This window comes from Arabidopsis thaliana, chromosome 2 (assembly GCF_000001735.4).
Source record: "Arabidopsis thaliana chromosome 2, partial sequence".
Classification (NCBI taxonomy): domain Eukaryota; kingdom Viridiplantae; phylum Streptophyta; class Magnoliopsida; order Brassicales; family Brassicaceae; genus Arabidopsis; species Arabidopsis thaliana.
In genome coordinates, this window is record NC_003071.7 from 6,827,856 (window position 1) to 6,855,363 (window position 27,508).

General features: G+C 37.2%; 6 protein-coding genes, 1 long non-coding RNA gene and 2 pseudogenes across 11 annotated transcripts; 6 read left to right on the forward strand and 3 right to left on the reverse strand.

The window, feature by feature from the left end:
* Positions 1 to 277: 277 nt before the first annotated feature.
* Positions 278 to 1,766, forward strand: AT2G15670 (uncharacterized protein; the record flags this gene model as incomplete). Its single annotated transcript, NM_127128.1, has 2 exons — positions 278 to 601; positions 1,509 to 1,766. 2 exons carry the CDS (start codon positions 278 to 280, stop codon positions 1,764 to 1,766), a joined length of 582 nt encoding a protein of 193 aa, NP_179169.1.
* A 1,373-nt stretch (positions 1,767 to 3,139) lies between these two features.
* Positions 3,140 to 3,786, forward strand: CML30 (Calcium-binding EF-hand family protein). Its single transcript, NM_127129.2, has one exon. It carries the CDS (start codon positions 3,169 to 3,171, stop codon positions 3,730 to 3,732), a length of 564 nt encoding a protein of 187 aa, NP_179170.1. The 5' UTR covers positions 3,140 to 3,168; the 3' UTR covers positions 3,733 to 3,786.
* On the reverse strand, positions 3,140 to 5,922 carry AT2G15690 (Tetratricopeptide repeat (TPR)-like superfamily protein). Its single transcript, NM_127130.2, has one exon. The coding sequence runs from the start codon at positions 5,737 to 5,739 to the stop codon at positions 4,000 to 4,002; it is 1,740 nt and encodes a 579-aa protein (NP_565377.1). The 5' UTR covers positions 5,740 to 5,922; the 3' UTR covers positions 3,140 to 3,999.
* Positions 4,361 to 5,849, forward strand: AT2G06465. Its single transcript, NR_140146.1, has 3 exons — positions 4,361 to 4,801; positions 4,969 to 5,365; positions 5,409 to 5,849. It is a non-coding gene; the product is annotated as an other RNA (long non-coding RNA).
* A 102-nt stretch (positions 5,923 to 6,024) lies between the features above and the next one.
* On the reverse strand, positions 6,025 to 8,683 carry AT2G15695 (peptide methionine sulfoxide reductase (Protein of unknown function DUF829, transmembrane 53)). Its single transcript, NM_127131.5, has 7 exons — positions 8,276 to 8,683; positions 7,939 to 7,996; positions 7,733 to 7,813; positions 7,594 to 7,629; positions 7,244 to 7,483; positions 7,023 to 7,164; positions 6,025 to 6,838 (listed from the first exon to the last, which is right to left on the reverse strand). Exons 1-7 carry the CDS (start codon positions 8,479 to 8,481, stop codon positions 6,339 to 6,341), a joined length of 1,263 nt encoding a protein of 420 aa, NP_565378.1. The 5' UTR covers positions 8,482 to 8,683; the 3' UTR covers positions 6,025 to 6,338.
* Positions 8,684 to 9,967: 1,284 nt separating this feature from the next.
* Positions 9,968 to 13,989, forward strand: AT2G15700 (annotated as a pseudogene; the record flags this gene model as incomplete). The annotated part of the gene is made up of 1 exon: positions 9,968 to 13,989.
* An 803-nt stretch (positions 13,990 to 14,792) lies between these two features.
* On the forward strand, positions 14,793 to 17,248 carry AT2G15710 (TRAF-like family protein; the record flags this gene model as incomplete). Its single annotated transcript, NM_127133.1, has 7 exons — positions 14,793 to 14,921; positions 14,962 to 15,085; positions 16,021 to 16,150; positions 16,226 to 16,398; positions 16,492 to 16,774; positions 16,846 to 16,985; positions 17,130 to 17,248. The coding sequence occupies 7 exons, from the start codon at positions 14,793 to 14,795 to the stop codon at positions 17,246 to 17,248; spliced, it is 1,098 nt and encodes a 365-aa protein (NP_179173.1).
* Positions 17,249 to 17,529: 281 nt separating this feature from the next.
* On the reverse strand, positions 17,530 to 20,477 carry AT2G15720 (annotated as a pseudogene; the record flags this gene model as incomplete). The annotated part of the gene is made up of 1 exon: positions 17,530 to 20,477.
* A 1,119-nt stretch (positions 20,478 to 21,596) lies between these two features.
* AT2G15730 (P-loop containing nucleoside triphosphate hydrolases superfamily protein) lies at positions 21,597 to 24,359 on the forward strand. 3 transcript variants are annotated; one of them, NM_127135.4, is made up of 6 exons: positions 21,597 to 21,971; positions 22,297 to 22,532; positions 22,618 to 22,876; positions 23,332 to 23,511; positions 23,614 to 23,769; positions 23,853 to 24,359. In NM_127135.4, exons 1-6 carry the CDS (start codon positions 21,942 to 21,944, stop codon positions 24,024 to 24,026), a joined length of 1,035 nt encoding a protein of 344 aa, NP_179175.3. In that variant the 5' UTR covers positions 21,597 to 21,941; the 3' UTR covers positions 24,027 to 24,359. The 3 variants fall into 3 exon arrangements, with proteins under 3 accessions (NP_179175.3, NP_001325002.1, NP_001325001.1); NM_001335458.1 differs by having other exon boundaries at positions 21,625 to 21,971; positions 23,614 to 24,353; NM_001335459.1 differs by lacking the exon at positions 21,597 to 21,971 and having other exon boundaries at positions 22,188 to 22,532; positions 23,853 to 24,291.
* Positions 24,360 to 27,508: the final 3,149 nt, after the last annotated feature.

Sequence of the window (27,508 nt, forward strand, 5' to 3'; positions counted from 1 at the left end):
GTAAAACAATTTGTGTTTAATTTATTGATGTTATGAGTTTAGTTTGGTTTAAGTGGATATCTGAACTTTGCTTCTTGTCTATCGGATGTATCTTTGTAGCGTAATAAATGTATATGTATGAATGACTTTAAAATCCAATTATCAACTCAATGGTAATTTGGATTGTCATATCTTGAAAACTTTGGTTTGAATCTTTATTTCTAAGAATGTGAATGTAAGCACCTTAGAAGCTACACGTTTTCAACAAAAGAGAATAAAGTAGACAGTGGTGGAGGTAATGGCGAAGCCGTTGACCGGAGAAACAATCAGAGTTGTTTTCGAGGAGGAGAGTGAGAAACAAGGCGGCAAAGAAAGCTATATGAGGAAGAACAAACATCGCCGTGTAGGCAAGTACAGCAAGTTTCTGTACACGAGCAAGAGAAAGTACAGCAAGTTTCAAGACATATCAGTTATTGAGCAGGTTGGGAATACCGAGAGACATGCCAGAGTATTGAAGACACCTGGGAGTGTTCAGACATTATACTGTTGGGATGGAATGAGAGTCAACGTTCAGCTGTATGTAGTTGAAAGCAGTAATGTCCTCTCTACACCAATTGTAGTGGTGATGATGTGTATTCAAGAGAACATATAGTGGAACAAGAGACATGATTCAAGAAGAATGAAACATATTACTTTTGGTGATGCGATGTCTCACGTAAAGCATAAATGGGAATATAAGCAATTACAAACAGTTTCAGACTTGGAGTTTTGTTGGGACAGTGTTCGATGGAGGACGAAATGAGCAAACGACAAAGAAGATGAATGATGCTAAGTCCCAAGATTTGCTACTGTTACACATATAAAAGACCATTTACAAAGGTTAAAGTTGTATCTCCAGGAAGGAAAACAAGCCCAAGCACATTTGAGCATCTATAAGTGGAGTCTTTACAACTTGTTATCTGCAAATGTTGACAAGAGAGAGTCAATTTTTCTGTGTGACATTGTTGGAGGAAGAAGAAACTGCAGTACAGTAGCTTGAATCAAGTGCTGTTATGAACTTTACTTTACCATTTTATAACAAAGTTCCACAGTGAGGCTGAGATACATTGCTGCAGCATTTTTAAGTTCATGTCAAGGATTTGGTGTCATTTTAACTCGATTCTTTTGCTAGATTGTGTGAGTTTTAATTGTGTTAGTGTGTGTTGTGTTTGGGTAATGAAAAAGTCTATAGCTTTGGAATGTAATGAAAGGTCTTCTAAGTTTGCATTACGTTCAAATAACAAATGCTATAAGAAGAAGATGTTCTTATTATAGGCCATGTTTGTGTTTATCAACACTTAAACACCAAATATTTGTCTTGAATCTCTGTTTTTATAGTCACTCAAATCAAATTATGTGTAGATCATGAATCTCACTCAAGAAAATCTGAAATGTGTCAAATCCTTAATGGGGAATCAAAATCATGTTTCTAGAAATCTTTTCTTTATTAAAACTGATGGTTTATTTGTGTGTGGTTTTTTTGAGTTCAGTTCAAATCAACATCTCAAGTTCTGCCCATTCCTGACTCACAGAACAAAGAGCAAGTTTGTGATGTCCAAAGAAGGCAATGCAGTCATACTGATTCGCAAAACGGACTGCCAAAACCCGCATCTGAATTCTCCATCAAGGGTGGTGAGAAAGTTAACATTCTCTATGGGGGGCTCTCACCATTGGAGATGCTTTTATGTTCTCATCTCTTTTTTTTTTTTAACAATTTTTATGTTCTCATGTTTTTTTATGGGAAATAGATATGTTTATATTCGGATGTCTTCTTGTATGACTGATACTTATTTCCCTGGTAGGGTGCAAACAATAGTTGATCCAAACCTTCAAGAAGATTTCTCATGTTTTGGGAGTCTCCAACTTCGTTATTTCGAGGTAAAAAAGTGCCTACTGCTTTATTCCATGCTAAAGCTCTTCATTAATATAAGGTACGTTTACTAGAATATTCGAGATTCCAAATCCCAGCTCACTTGAGCACATGATTTGATTTTGAACTCCCCACAGACTCGGTTTCCTCCTTTTCCTTGAGCCAACTTTATTCTCTTAACGTAAGTATAACGCACATAATTCTTTGCTCATTCAGATTACTGGATAAATGATCCCATTGTTTTTATGTTCATGGTGTGTAACCTGACTTGTATATAGCTATTGTACATTGTGGGCCTTTTTAGATTGATTCGGCCTGTTAAAGGCCCTGTTGCTGTCATCGAACACGTTCTACTCTTGTCGTGTTCGAACTTGTATCTTTATTATTTAAGGCTTCGCTTGTGCCTCAAGAAAAGAAGAAATCACAAATTGAAGAAAAGTTTGAGAAAGAAATTACGTTACTGTAATTGCAAATGAAGCCACGACGTGGATTATAATTGAAAAAGGAAAAAAAAAAACAATCTTATTCACTGAGGAAATTTACAATTATGCTTTAGTTAAATTAGCAGTTTTATTGGTCTCTCCTTTTACGGTTTAAGTCAGAAATTTTTAGGTTAAGCTTTAGCTATAAATAACAGATTCTTCTAGTTCAATAACAATTATTGTTCAAGCAAAACTTTTCATTTTATCTTCTGAACACAATTTAGAGTTCTTAGTTTCTTACCAAAAGTCCCAACATCTTTGCTTCTAGCTCAGGCGTTCGTCAATCAAATCTATAAGAAAAGTTGAGAAGCAATGGATCCACTTCTTGTATAAGAACTTCTATTCCATGGAGAAATTAACCGGGCTCAAAGTATGAGCTCTATCTGGTATGATGTGATAGTTCTTATGGTAAAATATACCGTTTTCAGGCTTTTGATAGCAAAGTTTATTTCAATAAACTTAAAGTAACATAAACACAAGTAGGGGATGTGATAGCAACAAAACAATTATGGTATCAGATTCTTAGTCTTGTGGTAACCCCAAAAATATGAACAAGTTGGGACAGTAAAGGAATGGATCTTTGCGTTGTGGATCTTGTTCTTTGTTAATCTTATCCGAATCTTACTCTTTTGAGCTGAAGCCTAAGTTGCCATGGAATAAAGTCACATGTTTCTTTCTTCAACGCCACGACTCTCTTTTTTGCCAAATGAATCATCTTCTTGCACTATATAACTTTTGGGATCAATGGGTCTCTTAAAAACCTCCTCTTAAGAAAAGATTGGTGATCGCAAATCAGACATGTCAAACGTGAGTTTTCTTGAGTTGCAGTACAAGCTCTCCAAGAACAAGATGTTGAGGAAGCCTTCAAGGATGTTCTCTAGAGATAGACAATCCTCAGGGCTATCTTCACCTGGACCAGGAGGCTTCTCTCAGCCTTCTGTGAATGAGATGAGACGTGTTTTCAGCAGGTTTGATTTGGATAAAGACGGGAAAATCTCTCAGACTGAGTACAAGGTGGTGCTGAGAGCGCTAGGACAAGAGCGGGCGATCGAGGATGTGCCTAAGATCTTTAAGGCTGTGGATCTGGACGGTGATGGGTTTATTGATTTCAGGGAGTTTATTGATGCATACAAGAGAAGTGGTGGGATTAGGTCTTCGGATATACGAAATTCTTTCTGGACTTTTGATTTGAACGGCGATGGGAAGATAAGCGCAGAGGAAGTGATGTCGGTTCTGTGGAAGCTTGGTGAGAGATGTAGCTTAGAGGACTGCAACAGGATGGTTAGAGCTGTTGATGCAGATGGTGATGGATTGGTTAATATGGAAGAGTTCATCAAAATGATGTCTTCCAACAATGTCTAACCATATCTCTCTCTGTTGATGTAATCAAAGTTCATTATTCATACGATCTAATTTCAAAACATTAAGTCACGTTCTTCGAGAATGAGACCAATAATAGTAGATATAAAGCAATAAACTTGATAATTCCTCATGTAAAAGGGTCTAGAGCAGATGAAACTTGTTACAGCGTAGCAAATACTATTCCATTTCCCAACTGCTAGCAAAGTTCTGGCGAGAGCTTAGAGCGCGCTATACATGATGCGAAACAAAGTCACAGAAAACGCCGCTCTACCAGTAATCCCCGCAAGAACATTTACCGTCTTTGAAGTGATGGAAACGTTTGTTGTCTCTCACGATCAACACCCTACCAATGATTTTGGACATGATCTTGATAAAGTTGTGACAATCCCCACACACACGGAGATTCTTGATGATTGTTAGGGTCTTCCTTGGTGGGGTGCATATGATACCATAAGCAATCGCTAACCTCTCACTGTGGTAGAGTAGTGCCTGTTCTTTAGCCTCTTGATCGATATCATGAAGCACAAACCGTGTGTCAGGAACATAAACCACTCCTTTCTTTGCAGCCATCTCCTTTGCTTCATCCTTGTAGAAAGTCAGATTTCGAAACTCAAGGATCCTACTCTTACTAGTAACCATATTTGTTTCCTTGAATGATTTAGGTGGAGGAGTAGGAATTTTGTTGATTACAGCCTTTGAAGGATCAACATCAACCATCAATTCCTCCATGTAATCCTCTAAATCGATATCACCATGTAACCGAGCATAGTTCCGCATAGCCTCCCAGAAATCAGCTGTGGGTTCAAACGGAAGATCACGGATATATTGCTCAGCCTCAACAAGATGTCCACATTTCCCAAGAACACCTAAAACACCCAAATAATGCTCTGTCTTCGGACTAATCCCATGCTCGTTCTTCATCGAATCAAAATGCAAAAACGCTTCTTCTATACCACCAACAGTAGCACAAGCCAAGAAGACCGTAAGGAAAGTCTCCTCGTTCGGCTTCAACCCATGTTTCGTCATCTCTTCGAACAAATGCAACGCATCATCTCCCATTCCGTTATCACTATACGCACACATCATCAAATGCCAAGAATCCATATCTTTATCAACCATATGATCAAACACTCTCTTAGCATCAGTAATACTACTACACTCTCCAAACATACTAATCACCATATTGTTAAGTTTTGGATCACCTCTAAACTTAGACTGAAGGAAATGATCATGTACCTTCTTAGAATGCTCAAGCGACTTCAAATTCGCACAAGACTCAAACAACAAAACGAAACATTCTCTATCAGGCATAGCTCCTTTATCAAGCAATTCAATAGCATCTTTATATAGCCTACGCTGACATAACCTCATCACCTCTTCAACACTAGGAGGAGGAGCTACCTCATTCATCTGATTAGGGCTTTGATTCGAGCTTCGTGGTGGTTGCGGTTGTTGCTGCTGCTGCGGAGTGTAGTACTGACTCTGATTACTTTGTTGAACATTCTGATTCTGATAATTGTTACCAGGTCCACCGTATTGAGGCCTCTGACCACCGTACTGAGGCCTGTGACCACCGTGTTGAGGATTGTGACCACCGTATTGAGACATTTGACCACCTTGTTGAGGATTTTGACCACCGTATGGAGGCCTTTGACCCCCGTGTTGAGGATTTTGACCACCGTATTGAGGTATTTGACCACCGTGTTGAGTAGACCATTGATTAGGGCTTTGTGGAACTCGTTGATTAGTGTTGGTCTGATTCTGAGAATCGAAGCTTTGAGGTGGATATGGGCGTTGATGCTGAGACGGTGATCCAGATTGAGGATTCTGGTGGTAATCGTTTGCGGCGGCGGATGTGCTTAGGTGTTTGATCGGAATTGAGTTTAGGGTACCGGAGAAGTGGAATTGAGAGGAGAGTCTGGGAAATGAAGAACGTAACTGAAGGAGAGAGCCGATTGTGACGATATTCTGGGTTCGTGCGCAACGAATGGCCATTAGAGAAGACATTTTCTCTGAGAGAAATGGTGAACGATTAAAACCCTGATAGGAGAAACCAAAACCCTAGTGAGAGTCTGTGAAAATAAGATTGGGGATGAGAATATTCCCAGGAAATGAAATTATGATAAGTTTCACTTTTGGGCTTGTTAGGCCTGTTGATTAAATTATATTTGGGCCGAGTTGGGTTAAATTAAGATATTGCAACTTTAGGCCTTGAATGTTTTATTTTTATCAATTGTCGTCAAGTTCTTAAATCAATGATCTCGCCATATCGACTCAAAATCACATTTGTGTAGTTTGAATAATATTTTTACTTTGAAGTTTGAATATAAAGATTTGAACAAATCTATAATAACATAACATATTACAGTGTGTTATTAACACATTTTCGTGTAGACAAGTAACAGATATGTCTATCTATACAGACTTATTTTTGAGACTTGTACACACAACATTTGAAGATCCCTCATGTATGTTAGGTTGTAGTAATCGTCACTCTATATACATCTTCCGCATCCTATACATCCTCTTCCTTTCTAAACATCTCTCTACTACTTCCCCATATGGTTCACATCACCCAGTACCTTGCTCAGTTTCTGCGATTTCATTCATAGTCTTGAACGGAAAAAGCGTTTCTTAAAACCAAGATTTGAGTTCTTACGGGAGGAGGACGTGGCATATGGTTGACCGTTGAGACAACCCGCAAATCTGATATCCCATCCTTCGATGTTCTTTGGAACACATGAGTCGAATAGGAATTGCCCGAGTACGCTGTGAGCGTTTATGCTCGTTGGTTGGAGTGGGCGGAAGGACGATCTTTCTCTCTGTTCTTCTTGTGAAGATGATGGATCGCTGTTGTTGCTGTTGCTTTGATACGGTGCTGAGCTAGGTAAGAAAAAGTGGTCACATGGCCCAGTGGCTACTCTTCTTAGGCTTTGGTTAGAGTTCACAGCAACTTTCTGAAGGTCGCATATTAACTCAGAGATTTCATCATGCGTGTGAGCTCTTTCTCCGAGCTGCCGGATTTTATGTAAGTGAACTGATATGGCTTTCTCCAGAAAGTTGGAGATAACAGCCCGGTATTGTATAGGGTTATGTGCGTAGTGTCCTGAAGACAGAGAGGAGCAAAAAAGACCATAACCTCAGATTTTGTAGCATTGACAATAAAACCAATAGCTATCTTCAGGACATAGACTAACCATTATCAAAGAATGGCTAGGCCATAAGAGACCACGTGATAGCATATACCGCATATCATAAATATTTGTCACAACCATAGCATGTTGACTAACCTGCATGAGGAGAATTTTTCCACTTGACAACCTTAACTTCTCCTCCCAGTTCCTGCAATTGATGGGTAAAGCTTGAAATTACTTGTAGAGGAGCAAGTTCATCATTCTCGGAGCACAAAATGAGATATGGAGCCCCAATTTCCTGGAAAATTTATCTACTGTTAGCTAGAAATTTGAGAATCCAAAATCAAAGAAGGCATAGAAACTCGTTGGAAACTTACAACCGATGAGTAGAGGGCCTGCCAGTACTCACTACGTTGGGATTCAAATCTTGTAAGATATAAACCATCAAGCCCGGAAGAAATCCCTTTAGCCACCCAAGATACTAGTCTAGAAGGACCAGACATTCGTCGTATGGTGGGATGTAGTGCGAATTTCACATTCAAATCACTCGTAAAATCCAACGGGCCAGAGTCATAGACATGTCCAGAAAGACAGGTTCTAACCAACTGGCTATCATCCTTCACAAAATTAGAAAACAATCAATGAGTCAAAACTAAATCAAGAGAGAAACAACATAAAAGCAGCATTTGATGACTTCAAATAAAACTGTATAGGAGACAATTCTCACCGGATGAATTTGAGCTTCACAATCATCCATGATCACCTGCATTGTTTAACATACTTTTAGATACCCATTGAAACAGAAACATAAAAAACAGCACAAAATGACCACAAAGTAGCTGGAAGTTGAATCCTTTTAAGCTTACCTGTAGAACTTTATACATACAAGCTTTAGGAGCACCAGAGAAAGCTAGAAAGATAACAGGACATGGTCTACTCTTTAACTCCTGAACAATAACAACAATAGCAACATTAAGTAACACACCAAAACCAAAAAAGAGAGAATCATTTAACATAAACATGTACCAATCTAAAAAAAGAACTCATCACATTCCTGACCATAAAACCTTACCTCAACAAGTTCAGAAAGAAGATGGAATGCTAAAGAAAGAGCCATTTCAGGATAAACCCTGAAAAACATAGACAAATAATCAAAACTACTTTTAGAGATTCTCAAAGAATATCTAAACGGAATCTTTTAGATTTCTTTACAATTTTGATTGATAAGAATTCACAAAAACGACATTTACAGAAAAAATCACAAGGAACCAAAAGATTTTTTCTGCTAAATGCTCATTTACAAATACTAAGCTACACAAAACCATTGATCATCGGAAAATTCTCAGAAATTAGCTAGTTCGCCGGAAAATATACTCAGAGAGATAGAGAGAACAAGAGAACGAACTTACGCGGTGAGAAAATCAGCGCGGCAAACAAGAGAATTCCAACCAAGAGAAGAATAAAGATCAACGAAATTCATAAGCTGGTTCTCGTTAATCGAGCTCCAAACAAAGATCACAACAACACCGTTAGATCCACCACCGTCAACAACCGCCGCATCTTCCATCTCTTTATCTAACTTCTTCCCCCAATAAACCCTACCACCGCCGATCATTTTCTCCGGCGACGAGACGACGATTATGATTCACTCAAGTTTTGATTTTGGTTATGAACCACTCGACGAAAGATGAGATCTTTGGGATACGGGTCCGTGGTTGTTATCATCACCCACGTCAGATCCTTGTGTTTAATTTTACCTCTTGGCGTAGTTTAGTTATTTCGGTTATAATGCGCCTTTTTTTTTAACGACGTTGTTTGTTTGCCACGTCATTAGTTTACCGTGTAAGTAATGGTCAAATACTATAAACAAGACATGTTTGCTTCATCCACGACTTCTGTAAGAAATGCAAAAGGTCTCTTTTTTTTAATATAAAGGGTTCCTATCATTCCTCCAAAATTGGAGTATGGAGATTAACAAAGTCCAATTTAACAACGATAGGTTCAAGTTGATGCTCGTTTAACTCGTAAAATATACGACGCATGGCTTAGATAGACTCTTTCTATGTCACATCTCCAACTGATTACATGTTCTTTCGTGAAAATGTAATTTGTCGTGGTAGGTTAAATTGTTTGACTATCATGATAAATTTACCGCAGCAATTTTTTAAATCAGTAGATTTCACCCAAAGACACTGATTTTCAAACATAAAAACTGGTCCGGTTATATGATTCTATCTACATATATATACTTTTGATCGAGGACAATTTTTTTAGATACAACATTCATTCGTACAAAGAGGAATGTCTAAAATTCCCTAAATATTTATAGAATATTAGAGTCCCAGTCAACTTAAATTTTGTTAATTATATACAATTGTAATGACCCGTTCATATCGTTTATACAAATTAATCAATTTCCTTCTCGCATGATCCACACAATTTCATTTATAATGGATATGATCCTCTTACTTTTTTTTTCTGTCAATGATGTTCTTCAAAAACTTCACAATATTGTGCAACACATAGAAGCCTCACATTTTTCAAGATGATCTAACAAAAGCAAACTTGTTGTTTGGATTTGACATAATACAATTATTGGGCCTTAATAGGCCAACGAAATTGGCAAGGTGAAGAAGAACAAAAGTGTGGGCAAAAGTCTGTGCCCCATTTACGTCACCTATAAATGCATTACAACGTGCGACGTATAGTGGAGGTAGGTGAAAAAAGAATCTAAAGAGAGTTATAGAGAAGAGAGATAAAAGAGCTTCTAAAGCAACCTTTCTTCTTCCTCTTTGTTGTTTTTGAATTTTTGTTCTTCTTGAGTGTAAATCTGTAAAAACCAAAAGACAACATCACAAGTTAGTGGTGTGTTTGTAATCCCTTTGATATAGTGAAGCTTGGGAGCAAGACATCTCCCCCGAGACGTAGCGGTTGAGGCCGTGAACTCGGTTATCAATTTTCTGTGTCTGTTTATTTCTTTACCAAGCAATCTCTATCACTCTTTTCTCCACAAGTGGTATCAGAGCTCCAGGCTTGTATAGGGTTGTTAAGGAGTTTCAGCTAAGGAGTTTCAGATCAGGGGTTACAAGAAGTTTTAAAAGATGAGTAGTAACGCTCGGGTTGAGGTTGACAGATTTGATGGAACCGGTGACTTCTCTTTGTGGAAGGTCAGAATGTTGGCTCATTATGGTGTTTTAGGGCTAAAAGGTATCTTGAACGATGAGCAGCTGCTAAGAGATCCACCTGTTATAGAAGAGGAAGCTGCAGTAGCTGGAAGAGACTATCACGTCGGAGATTTTGAGCTGCCTTCCAATGTTGATCTTATAAAGTTTGAAAAGTCAGAGAAGGCAAAAGATCTTATAGTACTAAACGTGGGAAATCAAGTACTAAGAAAGATCAAAAACTGTGAGACAGCTGCAGCCATGTGGTCCACATTAAAGAGGTTATACATGGAGACTTCTCTACCTAATCGAATCTACTTACAGCTTAAGTTCTATACTTATAAGATGACTGATTCTAGAAGTATAGATGGGAATGTGGATGATTTCCTTAAGCTAGTTACTGATCTAAACAACATAGGAGTAGATGTGACAGAGGAGGTTCAAGCTATACTATTGTTGAGTTCATTATATGACCGGTATGATCAGCTCAAAGAGACGTTAAAGTATGGCAGAGACACTTTGAGCTTGAATGAAGTCATTGGAGCTGCAAAATCAAAGGAAAGAGAACTCACAGAAAGTGGAAAGCTCTCAAAGTGAAGGTCTGTATGTGGAACAAGAGGCAGATCAGAGAAGAGGTTTGAAAAAGGAAAAGGCAAACCATGGAGAGGACGTTCTAAGAGCAAAGGCAGATCAAAATCAAGGCCAAAGTACAATAAAAACAACAAGGGTTGTTTCATCTGTGGTAAAGAAGGACATTGGAAGAGGGAGTGTCCTGAAAAGTCTTCACAAGCCTTCAAGTTCAGCAAACATTGCAACGGAGCCAAAACAGCCACTAGTATTAACAGCTAGCCCTCAAGACACTAAGGAAGAATGGGTTATGGATTCTGGATGTAGTTTTCACATTACACTAGACAAGGATTCTCTGTTTGACCTACAAGAATTTGATGGAGGCAAAGTTTTGATGGGTAATATGACTCACAGTGAAGTGAAAGGGATTGGTAAGATTAAGATCTTAAATCCAGATGATTATGTGGTCATATTAACAAATGTGCGGTACATACCTACAATTGGAGAAGAGCGGCTGCAAGTATGAAGGAAAAGACTTTATAGTCACTTTCTACAAAGATGGACAGAAAGTCATTTCTGGAAAATATCAAGATGGGCTGTACTATCTAGAAGGAAAAGTAGTAAAAGGAGAAGTTGCAGTGGCAAGACCAGACATTGACATGACTAGCTTATGGCATTCTAGGCTGGGTCATATGAGCTTGAAGAACATGAATGTGCTGGTTGAAGAAGGTTACTTGTCAGGAAAAGAAGTAGACAAGCTGGAATTTTGTGAGAGTTGCGTACTTGGAAAATCTCACAAACAAAGTTTCCCAACTGCTAAGCACACTACTAAAGGTATATTAGATTATATACATTCTGATCTCTCGGGATCTCCTTCTACTCCAGAAAGTCTTGGTGGTTGTAGGTACTTTGTGAGCTTCATTGATGATTTCTCAAAGAAAGTATGGGTGTATTTTCTGAAGACCAAGGATGAGGCATATCACAAGTTCAGAGAATGGAAACAAGCAGTTGAGAATCAAACGGGCAAGAAGATTAAGTATTTAAGGACTGATAATGGTCTTGAATTCTATAATACACAGTTTGACAACTTGTGTAAGGAAGATGGAATTAAAAGGCACAGAACGTGCACTTATACACCGCAGCAAAACGGTGTATCGGAGAGGATGAACAAGACCATTATGGATATAGTTAGAAGTATGCTTGCTGAGACAGGAATGAGTCAAGAGTTTTGGGCTGAGGCTACTTCTACGGCAGTCTACTTAATCAACAGAACACCGAACTCGTTTATTGGTTTCAAGCTACCTGAGGAAGTGTGGACAGGTACAAAACCAGATTTAAGTCATCTCAGGAGGTTTGGATGTTCAGCCTATGTCCATGTCACTCAAGACAAGACAAGTCCAAGAGCAGTCAAAGGAGTTTTCATGGGATATCCTTGTGGTATTAAAGGATATAGAGTCTGGTTACCGAAAGAAGGGAAATGCACTACAAGTAGAAATGTGGTGTTCAATGAAACTGAGTTGTACAAGGACACATTAAGTAGTGCAGATGAAAGGAAAGAGGAAGCTGAAAAAGAGTACAAGAAATTGAAGAAAGCTAGAAAAAGAGTGTCCTTCAGCCATGATCTTCTCAGAGGTCCTTCAACTAGCTGCTGTGATTTGGATGACTCATCTTCTCAAGGTGGAGAAACCTCCTCATCTTCATCAGAAAGTTCAGAAAACTTAGAGGAATCAGAAATGAATGAGGAAGTTGTTGGATCTGAAAATGAGCAGTCTCTGGATGATTACTTATTGGCGAGGGACATGAAACGAAGAAGTAATATCAGGCCTCCTTCCAGATTTGAAGACGAAGATTTCGTAGCTTATGCATTGGCAACAGCAGAAGACTTGGAAGAAGAAGAGCCTAAGTCTTATGAAGAAGCATTGAAAAGTAGTAAGAGAAAGCAGTGGGAAAATGCAATGAAAGAGGAGATGGATTCTCATAAAAAGAGTCACACTTGGGATTTAATTGAGAAACCAGAAAAGCAGAAGCTGATTGGATGCAAGTGGATTTTTAAATTAAAGCCAGGCATACCAGGAGTTGAGAAACAGAGATACAAGGCTAGACTTGTTGCTAAAGGTTTCTCGCAGCAAGAAGGTATTGATTATAATGAAGTGTTTTCTTTAGTGGTGAAGCATGTCTCCATCAGGTTAATGTTGTCACTTATGGTTAACATGGATTATGAGCTGGAGCAAATGGACGTTAAAACAGCTTTTCTGCATGGTAATCTAGAGGAAAGGATCCTAATGAGTCAGCCTGAAGGATTCATACAAGAGGGAAACGAAAATAAAGTTTGTTTGTTGAGGAAATCCCTATATGGCCTAAAACAGTCTCCTAGACTTTGGAATCAGAGGTTTGATGCATTCATGAAGGATCAGAAGTTTGAAAGAAGCTGTTATGACCCATGTGTCTACATGAGAGACACTCAAACAGACAAAGCTATCTACTTGTTGCTCTATGTTGATGATATGTTGATAGCTTCAGGGAATATGGCTATCATACAAGAGCTTAAAAACAAGCTGAATTGTGAGTTTGAGATGAAAGATTTGGGAAGGCTTCAAGAATTCTGGGTATGGATATCATAAGAGACAGAGAAAAGGGAGAATTAATTCTGTCTCAAGGAAACTACTTGGAGAAAGTGTTAAAACGTTTGGAATGCTTGAAGCAAGACCAGTGATTACACCAACTGCTGCTCACTTCAAATTCAGAAGTTTGTCAGAAGAAGAAAAGAAAACAGAAGCTGTTCACATGGAAAGAATTCCATATGCAAATGTTGTGGGGAGTTTAATGTACGCCATGGTTGGTTCAAGGCCAGATTTAGCATTTGTAGTGGGTTTTATCAGCAGATTTATGTCAAGTCCAGGAAGGGAGCATTGGTCAGCAGTAAAATGGGTGTTAAGGTATTTAAAAGGTGCATACACTCAAAACTTGATTTTTAAGAAGGATTCTAAGTTCTGCATTGAAGGATTTTCAGATTCAGATTATGCAACAGACTTGGACAGGAGAAGATCAGTGACAGGATATGTGTTTAAAGTTGGTGGAAACACAATTTCGTGGAAGTCAAGTTTACAGTCTGTTGTGGCTCTTTCAACCACAGAAGCAGAGTATATGGCTCTTACTGAAGCAGTGAAAGAGGCCATTTGGTTGAAAGGTTTGTGTTCAGAATTGGGTTTTAAACAAGATAATGTTATGGTTCATTGTGATTCGCAGAGTGCTCTAGCCCTAGCAAAGAATTCAGTTCATCACGAAAGAACCGAGCACATAGACACTAAATTCACACAACAGTCAATCCGACAGATTTCTTAACTAAGACGGTACCTGGTCAAAAGTTCCAGCTTTGCTACGAGCTTCTCAACATCCACTGAGATGGAGCAGCGGCTACAAGTAACTCCAACAGTCTCGCAAAACAGGAAGAAACAAGATGAGTCAGTTTTGTGAGAAATACTCAAGTGTCATAATTGAGTAAGGCATTAAATTGGAGTTGGTGTTACCTGTTAAGTGCTGGAACTGCGTAGGAGTTGCAAGTTCCAGGTGGAGTATCTGACTACACAGTTTCAGAAAGAAATTGGGTTAGGAAATCTCATAATGTTGTGAGATTGAAAAATTGCTACAAGAGATGGTGATTAACGGCAGGTAATTACGTGAAAGCTGTTGTTATTGTGCTGAGAGGAATATCAGTTTCAGGTGGAGTCCTCTAAGAAGCCAGCTGAAATCGTTGGGTGTGGTGATTCAACTATTAACAAAGCAGATCGAGTCAGATCACTTGGTTAAAATTTGAATCGCAAAATCAGTTGGTGAGGAAGAGCTTACCTAAGGTCGAAATTGATTGGGTATTATCTCATCGAAGAAGTTGTGGAGTTCGCCAGAGAAGTTGTGCCAATCACCCGAATTACATTAAAAAAAAAAAAATCAAGTTTTTTCAGATTCTCTGGAAATATTAAAGGATCCTAGTCTCTAAGTGTGACAAGAAAGAGATTAGAGAGTACCTTTGATGAACCTGGAGTTACAAAGGAGGCTGTGGTCAGAATCTAAAATTGATTCCAATTTTTATCATCTTCTCTTCATCACGGGAAAGAGAGGAAGCTTGGAAGAGATTGGTGAAGATGAGAATGGGAGATTATGAGGAGATCACAGCCGGAGCTAATCGCTGGAGAAGACGGCCATGATGTGTCATGGAAGGAAGGTGAAGATGAGAGACAACGAGATGTCTCAGATTCGCCAAAGTTTGATACCAACGGGAACAGAGGTGTCAGCCGGTGATGGAGAACGTCGCCGGTGTAAAACGCCGGAGGTAATGGCAATCCGGTGGTGTCGTTGTTGGCTTCACGAAGGGACAAAGGGAAAAGGTGGTTTCAGATAACGATTTCGTCGAGGAAGATTGTGTTTTGTCAAAAGGTGGAGAATTGTTGTTTGGGTTTGACATAACACAATTATTGGGCCAACAAAATTGGCAAGGTGAGGAAGAACACAAGTGTGGGCAAAAGTATGTGGCCCATTTACGTCACCTATAAATGCATTACAACGTACGACGTATAGTGGAGGTAGGTGAGAAAAGAATCTAAAGAGAGTTATAGAGAAGAGAGATAAAAGAGCTTCCAAAGCAAGCTTTCTTCTTCCTCTTTGTTGTTTTTGAATCTTTGTTTTTCTTGAGTGCAAATCTGTAAAAACCAAAAGACAACATCACAAGTTAGTGGTGTGTTTGTAATCCCTTTGATGTAGTGAAACTTGGGAGCAAGAGATCTCCCCCGAGATGTAGGGGTTGAGGCTGTGAACTCGGTTATCAATTTTCTTTGTCTGTTTATTTCTTTACCAAGCAATCTCTATCACTTTTTTCTCCACAAAACTAGATAAATTTGGTGTTGGCGAGTTGGGTTCCACATGCCAAAGATATTTGCCAAGCCATTATGTGTTTTCAAACATAAATGCTGCAATATAATTTTTGACCCCAAAAAAAAAATTGTTTCACACCATTCATTAATTGGCTTAATCCGTAGAACATCCTAACTTTACTAATTGGAAACCCTAATTAGAACTCTCGTAAATTTCAGACACTACATACACACATACATATTTCCAAGACTCCTCGATATCTTGGAAATATAAATAAAATGTCATAATAAATATATGGTGTGAACTAACTATGAACACTTGGACATTAGACTCATGAGTAAACGACTCTTCGTTTTCTAATGACGTTTTGGAGACTGCTCCACCTTCCTTCACACACTATTTCCAAGACTCCTCAATAAATCTAGTAAGTCATAATAACATTGATTTCGCTTTATTCCTTTTTCTCTCCATATATTAACAATCTTCCAGGTTCATTAGGACTAGAATAGTTGTAGATGAATTAAGGTCGTAGTTGAGTATAATAATTGGTTCATGCACAGGAGATTCTACAATTGTGAATAACTTGAGAGAACATCCTCCTTCTTCTTACTCCCTCAAGATCAACAAACTTTCTCAACTTACTTTTGACAAATATGAATCTCATCGTTTCTTGTCCGGTGGATACAACTGGTACGTGATCTTTGTTATAAACGGATTACTTCTTTCATAAAGTGTGTTGACCTATATTTCCATTAAAAAAAACAGGAGATTGGTTATATACCCAAAAGGAAACGAAAAAGACAAAGGAAGTGGATTTATCTCTATGTATGTGGAATTTGACAACACAAAAGTCTCGTCTACATCACCAATGGAGGTGTTCGCATATATCATTTTCTTCGTCTACAACAAGAAAGAAAACAAATACTTTACCATTCAAGGTTCGTACATACATAGCCTACTCTCTCTATCTATATATATATATATACACACATATGCATTGATTAGAAATCTTTGTATAAATATACGTCTAGATGTTGAAGTAAAGCGGTTCAATGCATTAAGAACGGTGTGGGGATTATCACAAGTTCTTTCACTTGAGACATTCAATGACCTTGAAAATGGATACACATTTGAGGGAGAACAATGTGAGTTTGGTGTTGATGTGATGGTTGCTTCACCCATTACCAAGTGGGAAGTCGTCTCTTTTGATGAGAAACTCGATATTCTCAAGTTCTCCTGGAGTGTTAAGGATTTCTCGGTGCTTAAAGAGGAGTTCTATGTATCAGAAAGATTTTCAATGGGAGGAAGATTATGGTGAGTCTATAAAAGTATTATATATGTCCATTTTTGGTAACTGCTAAAACGTGCATAATAACGTTTTATAGGGATCTTCAAATGTATCCAAAGGGAGACCCTAGAAGAGATAAAAAATGGTTATCCATTTTTTTGCGGTTATCTGGTAGTGAAACCTTAACGGTGGATGAGAAGATTTACGTGATAGCACATCTGCGAGTTCTTGACCCACGTGGATGAAATCACTTCACTAAAAATGTATGCTCTTTTGTTAGAGCTTATTCATGAGATCAAAAATTGTAGATGTTGTTGGGGTTCTTGACTTATGGATTTTAAAGTGTCCTGCTCACTTTACAGACATTACTTTTTCTTGCAGTTGGCAACTGGTTCAGGGACCGGAACAAAGGGTGGGGTTATCTTGAATTCTTGTCTTTTTCTAAACTTCGGAAATCATACTTGGACCTAGAAGATACTTTTTTTCCCCTAAACTTGTAAATATCATAAAATATGAAGTTAGGGTAATATAAAGACATTACCAAAGCAAAGCAACCAAGGCAAAAATAATAAAAACAAGGTTACAATAGAGCTAGATAAGATTTGGGAGAAGCTAACGGATCCAAAGCACCATAAGCTCCCGCCAATGCTTCTTGTGCCTCCTAGAAGAGATGATGTTGCGCAGCTCACGGTCGATCTGACGAATGACCACAGAACAAGAGACTCGAAGAGAGTTGTGGAGGACATTGTTTCGCTGCCTCCAAAGGCTGTACACCACGAGATTAGCTACCACTTTCCGAAGGAGAGTAGGAGCTGCTGAAGAAGAAAGCCTTGTCCAAGAGAGAAGCTCCTACCATGAGCAGAACAGCCGCTGACGAGGGCAGAGCCTGAGGAAAACCAGCATCCAAACCTGAGAAGAGAAATCACAAAGCAGCAGAAGATGGTTCCTTGTCTCGGTGTCAACAGAGCAAAGGCAACATTCAGCAGAGTTGATAAGGCCCCAAGAAAGCAGCCTGTGAAGGGTAGGGAGACGGTTAAGGTTAGCTATCCACATGGTAAAAGCGTGTTTAGGAACAGCGCCTTTGAACGTGATAGACTTTGTCCAACCCTTCAAAGAACTCCTACGCCTGAAACCCTCCCAGGTTGCGGCGACTGAGAAGCCCTGACTAGCGTCTCCATTCATACTCCAAAAGTAACAGTCACTGTCCAGATGAGGCAGAGGAGCAGGGAGCGAAGAGAGAAGAGCGAAGATAGAGTCAGCTGTGATTGACCGTGGCAGAGGATGCCTCCATCCCGAAGCGTCAAAAGCATCTGCTACCTTTGCGTTTAAAGGAATTCTCAGCGGTCTCAATTCAACATTACCCAAGAGCTTAATCAAGGGGCCCTTATAAGTCCAATTATCAAACCAGAACGAAGCCTTTAAGACATTTCCCACTTTAGCTTTGACGAACCGCTCCGCCAGGGGCCTTAGATTTAGCAACATTTTCCAGCTCCAAGGGTCACTAATGTTAGCCTCCACCCGCCAGAAAGAAGACTCCCTAAGACGATGATGGCACTACCACTGAACCCACAGAGAATCTGAACGGTTAAACAGGAACCAAATAAGCCTTAGAAGAAGCGCTTTGTTCCACTCACTAAACCGCTTAAAACCCAAACTGCCTTCACTCTTTGGGAGGCAGGAATGCACCCAAGAGACTTTAGCGCCTTTACCCACATCAATATTACCCGACCAGAGGAATTTGGAACAAAGACCTTCCAGCTTTTTAATGCAGCCCTTGGGCAGAAGGAAAGTAGACATCCAGAAATTGATTAAGCCAAATATAATCGAAGAGATAAGCTGCGCCCGACCTGCGAAAGACAAGGACTTGGAGACCCAAGATCAGAATCTAGAAGAGAGCTTCTCCAGCAAAGGACCATATTCAGCAATTCGCAGCTTGCGGCACATCAAAGGGAGACCTAAGTACCGGATAGGGAAGGCTCCTTCTGGGAAACCATAGGCAACAGAGGCGCTCCTCTCAGTTAAATCCAGACCCGCTTGGAACAGCTGACTTTTGTCCTTATTAACTCTAAGGCCAGATCAATCCGCAAAGTCATCAAGCGTCTCGCAAATACTGTGCAAAGAAGAGCTTCCCCCATCAGAAAAGATCATCACATCTTCCGCAAACATCAAATGGGAGATAGAGAGGTCTCTTGTCTTTGGGTGGTAGTGAATATAACCAGAGTCATAGCGAGAATAAAGCAGCTTGGAGAACACTTCCATGGCTAACACGAAGAGGTAGGGAGACAAGGGATCACCTTGCCTTAGACCTTTAGTACTGTTGAAAAAACCTCCCGAGACCCCATTAATAGAGATTGAGAAGGAAGGCATTGAGATGCACTGATAAATCCAGTTGATGAACCGATCAGGGATTGCAAGCGCCCTCAAAGCTGCAATGACAAACTCCTATTTGACGGAGTCAAAAGCCTTTCTCAAATCCACCTTGAGCATTCCCCAAGGTGAGATATGCAACCTGTTATAACCATGAACCATCTCCGTGGTAAAGAGAACATTCTCAGCTAAAGATCTTCCAAGCAAGAAAGCCGACTGAGATTGACCAATCACTTCTGAAAATAAGCCCTGCAACCTGCCAGTCAAAAACTTAGATATAATTTTGTACAGCGTATTAAGGTAGGAGATGGGCCTAAAATCTGATATGAAAGAGGCGTTAGAGGTTTTAGGGATTAAGACAAGGGTGGTAGCATTCCACTGCTTAAGGAGCTGCCTAGAGATAAAGAACTCGTGAATGGCAGCAGTAACCTCCGACCCAATAACGCTCCAGGAATCTCTAAAAAATTCAACCGGATACCCGTCAGGCCCACTAAATTTGTTCCGCGGGAGAGATTTGAAAGCTGCTTTGATCTCATCATCACTAAACAGCCTTTACATCTCAGTAGACTGCGCCTGAGAGCACCTATAGGTAAGCAGCAGGTTCATGTCATCTTGCTCCAACGAGAAGGGAGTCTCAACCTCACCCAACAGCCTCTCATAATAGGCCATACAATGATCAATAATACCTTGTTGGGAGTCAATCACCACCCCATTGCAGTCAACAAGGGACTTTATGGGGTTAAAACACTTTCTGGAATCCGCCATTCTATGGAAATAGGAAGTATTGCTATCACCCTCAGCAAACCAAGAAACCCTGGATCTTTGATGGAAGAAACTCTCCTCAGCAGAGGAAAGCAAAAGCCACTTACGCTGAGCCTCCAGTTCCAAGGCTGCATTGAGATCGGAGGCATTGGCAAGAGTCAGGTCTTGGCGCCTTAAAAACCACTCATGAGCCTCTTTTGTACGCAGCTCTATACCAGAATAATTGAGCCTACTGAAGTCTTTAATAGGCTTCTTGAGGGCTTTCAGCTTTTTAGAAACCCTGAACATGTGAGACCCAACCACGTTAGTTGAATACCAATTTTCTATAACAACATTCAAAAACTCCTCATTATTCAACAGAAAATTATAGAACTTGAAGGGACGCTTAACACTAATACCATCAGCCTCCAACACAACCCCACAAGACACATGATCTGAGAAGTCCAAATTACCAAAGACACCAAAGACGGAGGCGACACCGGAAGACCCATCCCGAACACCAGAAGAGACAGAGGATGCAGCACGAGCACAGACTGCTGCGAACTTAGAAGAGCTTGTGACCACCCCACGAAGAAGCTTCTTTTTCTTTTTCTTTGGCATTAGAACAGAAATTTCCGACCACCGACGTGAGGCCGACGTTGGGGAAAAAGAAGCGAAACGAAGAAAAGAAAGGTTTTTAAAAGATACTTTGAATATAGAGATCGAATTTAATGTTGTTTCTGTCACCAAACGCTCAGCCTAAATCGAAGCTCTACCTATCTTTAAGATATCTATTATCTACCATGCATCAACTACTAGGACTACTCTTTTTTTGCGTTTTATTAATTATCTTTTTACTTATTTAATTTTCTATAATGTAATCTTGTTTTTCTTAACCTAGCTAGTATATTTTATTTTGGTGTGGTGAACATCCAAATTAATATATAAGAATGTTTGAAAAAATAATATATTAATATCAACGCTCATTGTGTTCTTATAACAAAAAAGTAAATAAAAAAGTAGTTGCTTTCGTTTATTAACATTGCTTTTCTATATAGAGTTTATATTATGTTGCATAATATGAAAGGTCTGTTATCCAAATAATTAAAAAAGATGCACTGCTCGGAGCCTTCTAATTAAAATACTTTATACACTAGACGTATGCTAAAAACACCGTATTGTCTTTTACATAGAGATCATATAACAAAAAAATGTATATATAATTTTTTCAGTATATATGAATATATAATTATAATGATACAATAACAAAAAAAGCCATAAAATTGATATGGGTCAACTTTCCAATTTTCAGTTTGTAAAAATATGATTATCTAACAATTTTCAGTTTTTTGTTTTTGTTTTTTTCAGTTGTTTTGTAACACCTCCGAAATCCGAACTATACAAAACTAAGAGTATGCCAATTGTTCGGTTGTCGAATAACGTTTCACAATTACGCAACTTGAGAAAAACTAAACGTAGGTGAAAAACAAGAAAGCTAACTACAGTATGTGGATTCAGTCAAAACTTAAACCCAAAAAAATCCGAAGAATCCAAAAACTAAAAGAGCAAAACATAAGTCAAACCTAAAAAAATGGAATGGGTCACACGTTATTAACTAATATACTACCTGATGCTTAATGCTTCTGAAATGAACACATAAAAAAAATTGAATAAAATAAATAAATTAGATAAATAAAAATAAAAAGATGTCGGAATCATCAAAACGTCACCGTTTCATAGCTCAAGAGCTCCGTCCTCGAACTTTGCGCTTCAATTCCCAAAAAGTTTCTTAATTTTTTATTTTTTCTCCTGTGTAAGTGCAAACATCTAAATTCCCAAGAACCAAAACTAAAGATCCGTAAATTCGAAGCAACATCAACGTTCTCGAGCCTCTCTAATTATTGTTTTATAGACCAAAAATTCTTCGTTTTTCTTTTTTCCAGGAATTTTTAATTTGTATGGGCTGATCAGAAAAAAGCCACTTTGTGTTTTCTTTTTTAGCTGGACGGTGTCTGAATCATTCAATGCCTTTCTCTTCTCTACCTTTCTAAATCTCTCTCTCTCTATCTCTCCATCGAAGCAGCCATGGGCGACGAACACTCTCTCATCCCAAAGGTACCTTTTTGATTTCTGGGTCTTTATCCTTTTTCCCTTTTTTACGCTTAATCTGATTAGGGTTTCTTGTTTTCAGTAATCAAATTGTACAAAGCCATGATTTTTACCATTTTCGTTGAACGATTCTGTTAAAAAATTGAAACTTTCTGAATCTGAGTTCTTGCGTAAATTTTGAATTTTGGTTTCTCTTTCAAGCTAATTTAATGATACACATGTTGTTTATTGCCCTTGAATTAAGCTTTTTTGTTTCTAAAATAAGCAAAAGATACTCACTTCACAAGAGAACATAAATGTGTGTTTTTTTTGTTGTGTGTTGTTGTTGCAGGATAGTTTTGTCTTCAAGCTTCCTAAAAAATCACCACTTGTGTTGAGAACGGTTGTTCTCTTGTTTGTGATGGTTTGTACTGTTTATATTTGCTCTATTTGTTTAAAGCAAATTGGTGTTGTCCCTAGTGCTGGATTCTTGAATGTTGAAGTGTTTGAGAGACCTTGTCCTGAGCCTAACATTCAACCTTGGGACATTCCTTATGTTCACTATCCTAAACCTAAGACCTATAGCAGGTAAATGAGAGTTGTTTCTTTGTGTGTCTTCAATTTTGGTTCTTGGTTCTTATGCTTATGTGTTGTGGGTTGGAATTTGGTTTAGGGAGGAATGTTCGTGCAATCCCGTTAGGTATTTTGCTATTCTCTCGATGCAGAGATCTGGTAGCGGTTGGTTTGAGACTTTACTTAACAATCATACTAACATTAGCTCGAACGGGGAGATCTTTTCGGTTAAAGATAGGAGGGCTAATGTGTCGACCATTTTTGAGACGTTGGACAAAGTATATAATTTAGATTGGTTGAGTAGTGCTTCTAAGAACGAGTGTACATCTGCTGTTGGTTTGAAATGGATGCTTAATCAGGTAAAGTTCTGAATGTTATAGAAATTTGCTAGTCTCTTTTTACCGAATGGTTACTAAATAGCTTAGATGCTGAATTTATCAATTTGTGATATATTTTCTTAGAGCAGATCCTATACTATGAGATGCTCTCTAATGTCGTTACTTGGTTAGTGTCTAGGTTATCTAATATAAGTATAGTACTGAGCTATAGGTTTTAGATCGGTGAATCCATAATAGAGATTTCTGCTTTAGGGGAGAACTGTTTTGTGGTTGTAAACGCTGATAAAATGTTTTGACTGGTTCTGGTTTTGATTGATTTCTGTTTGTACTTCTCGCTCTTGACACATGTGTTTGATTCTATTCTGATGGTTCTGATCTCTGTTAGATCTCCTATCTTGGTTTATTGGTGGATTCTTCATATTTCATTATCTTGTTTACGTTGTAATGTGATTGGTTTGGGGATGAAACTTATGCAGGGTCTAATGAAAAACCATGAAGAGATAGTAGAATACTTCAAAACCCGAGGCGTGTCTGCTATTTTCCTCTTTAGAAGAAACCTCTTGCGCCGGATGATTTCAGTTCTTGCAAACTCTTACGATAGAGATGCTAAGCCATTAAACGGAACTCACAAGTCCCATGTCCATTCCCCTAAAGAGGTTTCCCACTCTCTCTCTGTCTCTCTTTCTCCCTTTCACTCGTTGCATGTGTCTGCTTATTGGTCTCTGTAATACTAAACAAGTGAAACAAATGGGTTTCAGGCTGAGATATTGGCGCGCTACAAACCATTGATCAACACGAGTCTTTTGATACCTGATCTGAAGCAGGTTCAAGAGATGACTTCAAAAGCACTTGCTTACTTTAACACCACGCGGCATATCTTCCTCTACTACGAAGATGTTGTCAAGAACCGCACCGTAAGAACACTGGTTTTTCACAAGGTTCCATTCTAGCTTCATTGCACACACTTGAGCCCTGTTTTTTTGTTTCCTCTCTGCAGAAACTAGACGATGTACAAGAGTTTCTGAAGGTCCCGAAACTAGATTTAAAGAGTAGGCAAGTGAAGATTCATCATGGTCCGTTGTCACAACACGTACAAAATTGGGAAGAGGTGCAAAAGACACTGAAAGGGACCGGTTTCGAAAACTTTCTACTTGAAGATTACCGCAGGTGAAATTAACACTAGGAGAGAGTGATGTACATAAACCTCTCTCGCAGAAAGGTCAGACCAACTTGTAGGAAAGTTTTGGTAGTGCCACGAACAGGTTTTGCAAGTCTTTTTATCTTTTAGTTTTCTCTGTTTTTCTTTCCAAGTTGTTAGCTCTTAATTCGATTCATTCTTTATCAAGGAACTAAGAGTTCTATTGTAATCAGAAACACGATCCGGTTCATCCTCTTATTTGCTTCTAATGATTAGAACAAAGAACAAAGATTTGGTACTTTGATTGATAAACTATGAAATTGATTATTCCATTGGTTTATATGTGATGCCATATATAGGTGTTTTAGTGATTTTGTATAGTCGCTTGTAAAGATGGTTACTGAACTTTTCAAACTAAAAATGGATGGAGACACAAAGGGACTCTTTCTTTTGCGTACAAATATATGAGAAAAATCTGTAATATTCAAGACCATTTCTCTTTAAACAGATACTAGAATTCATATCTTTTTACTATGATTTTAATAGTGGTTGAACATTTGAAATGACAAAAACGATTTAGTGGAGTCGAACTCCGGTGGCTATCGATCGGGCCTTCTCGATCCAAAGATGTCGAAAAAGAAAGAAAGATAAATCACTTTTTTCTCATAATTATAATCTCATATTGTAGTGTAGTTTATAATGTATATTTATCAATATTCATTTTGTTTTTCATTTTTGTTATTACATTGTAGTTTTTCTGGAATGACCAAAATATAAAGTTTGCTAAAATGTTTTTAAAAGCAAAAAAATATATACAACTAGATATTAACCCGCGGTATACCGCGGGCCTATATTTTTATTAAATAAAAAATAATTGAATATTTTTTAGGATGATTTAATAAATTTATGCTATTGTTTGATTTAAATGTATAATTCACCGCGAGACGAAATTTTATAACTCAAATTTTAAAGTTTTAAGTTGTATTTGTTTATTTTGTTAAATATTTAATATTGTATAATTGTATTTTGATTGTTGTTTCTCGGATTTCACCCGTAGTACACCATCCCATATTAATATCGAATCAAACCCGTCAATTCTAAGATTTCACCCGTAGTAGTATTTAATTGTATAATTATATTTTAATTGTCATTCTAGGATTTCACTCCTAATTCTATCGCAAATTATTATCAACCCAAACCAGTCAATTCTAAAATATCACCCGTAATACACCATCCCATATTAATATCGAATCAAACCCGTCAATTCTATGATTTCACCCGTGGTAGTATTTAATTGTATAATTATATTTTAATTGTCATTCTAAAATTTCACTCCTAATTCTATCGCAAATTATTATCAACCCAAACCAGTCAATTCTAAAATATCACCCGTAGTACACCATCCCATATTAATATCGATTCAAACTCGTCAATTCTAGGATTTCACTCGTGGTAGTATTTAATTGTATAACTATATTTTGATTGTCATTCTAGGATTTAACTCCTAGTTCTATCGCAAATTCTTATCAACCCAAACAGTCAATTCTAAAATTTCACCCGTATTATAAAGTTTAAATATTTATAATGTTTAAATTTCTTATAAAATAATCAAAATGTGTTTTAAAAAAATTAAAGTTTTAAGTGTTTTTTTTTAATATTGTTAATTTTGTTTAGTGTTTAAGATTATATAATTATATTATGATTGTTATTATATGTTTTTTTCATAGCATACTATCCCATGTTATTATCCACTCAAACCCGTCACGCCATATAACCCCGTCCCGTGAAATTAAACACAAATTTGTCATTTTATTATAAATATCAAATATTTATAAAATTAGAAACTTCAAAAAAGATTAATATTGACCCAAACTTCATCATTGAATTTTGAGTGTTATATCTAAGATTTCTCTCGCAGTATATCGTCCCGTATTAATATCTTTTATATTGTTTAAATTTGTTGTAAAATTTAATTTATAATTTTGTAAAGTTTATAAAGTTTCAATTTTTTAAAATAAATAACCCTAGTAAACAAACCATTTTAATTTTGTACACCTCATAAATCAAGTTTCATGCTCATTCGTAATCGAAATCATTTTGGTCCTTTTTATAGTATGGCTCTTGACCATTGTCCAATTTTTTTAAGCGATGTGGGACATTCTAAAATCGTAATTATTATCCACCCAAACCCGTCCTACCATATAACCCAGTTCCGTGAAATTAAACATAATTTTGTCATTTTCTTATAAATTTCAATATTATAAAATTTGAAACTTAAAAAAATACAATATCGACCCAAAATTCATCATTGAATTTTGATTGTTATATTTAAGATTTTTCCTGTAATATATCGTCTCGTATTAATATATTTTTTATATATTTATAATGTTTAAATTTCTTGTAAAATTCAATTTACAATTTTTAAAACTTTATAAGTTTTAAAATTATAAATATTTAAAGCATTTTTTAAAGATAAACTTTATAAAAAGTTTTTAAAATTATAATATTTAACTTTTGATAAAGTTATAATATTTATAATTTCTTGAAACATTTTAAAGTTTCAATTCTTTAAAATAAAAAATCCGAATAAAATCGGATAACTATTTTAATTTTGGACGCCTGATAAATCAAGCTTCCTGCTCATTCGTAATCAGAATCATTTTGGTTCTTTTATAATATGGGTCTGAAGCATTGTCCAATTTTTCTAAGCAATGTGAGACATTGTACACATATTATTTCTTCATAGGTTGAATAATATATGTCTGTTTTAAAAAATTTGAATTACATTATATTCAGAAAAAATATAATATTTTATTAACTATATATATTTTATATAAATTCAAAATAAATAAAGTATAATATCAAATAAAAATGAAAGAAGAATTATATATTTCTGTTTAAATTAGGTAGAAATATTTTAGGAAATTAGTTAAGGTAAATAAGAAATATGGTTAGTTTAGAGATATTGTTTATATTAAATTTGGTAATTAAATCATTAATTTTCGTTTTTAATTATTAGTTGTTAAGTAACTTTTCCAAAAATTAATGTTATCCAAGATCAAAACAGAATTAAACATGTTATCCAGGATCCGAACATAGTTAAACCGGGTAAAACCCACCCAGTTGAATTATGGCTCAAATCTTCAACATTATCTTCAAAAATCCCCTCCAAAAATGTATATATAGATACGAACAAAACAGTAATAAGTTAAGTAAAACATAGGTAGTGTTTCACTATTTCTATTTTTTTTTCATCCAATATCAAAAAGTATTAATATATATTTTTTAGTTTTATTGTTTATAATTTTTGATGATCATGCTTTATACTTTTTGCACTGTTTGTTAAAATTAAAAGAGTTAACTGAGTAATTTTATTTTGGGTTTTAACTGAATTTATTTTATTGATGATGTGGACACCTTTAAATAAGAAAAAAACTCTTATTATATATGAAAAGGGCCTCTGTAATGAAATATGGCTATAAAAAAACGATTAAAGTAACTCGTTTTATCTAGCA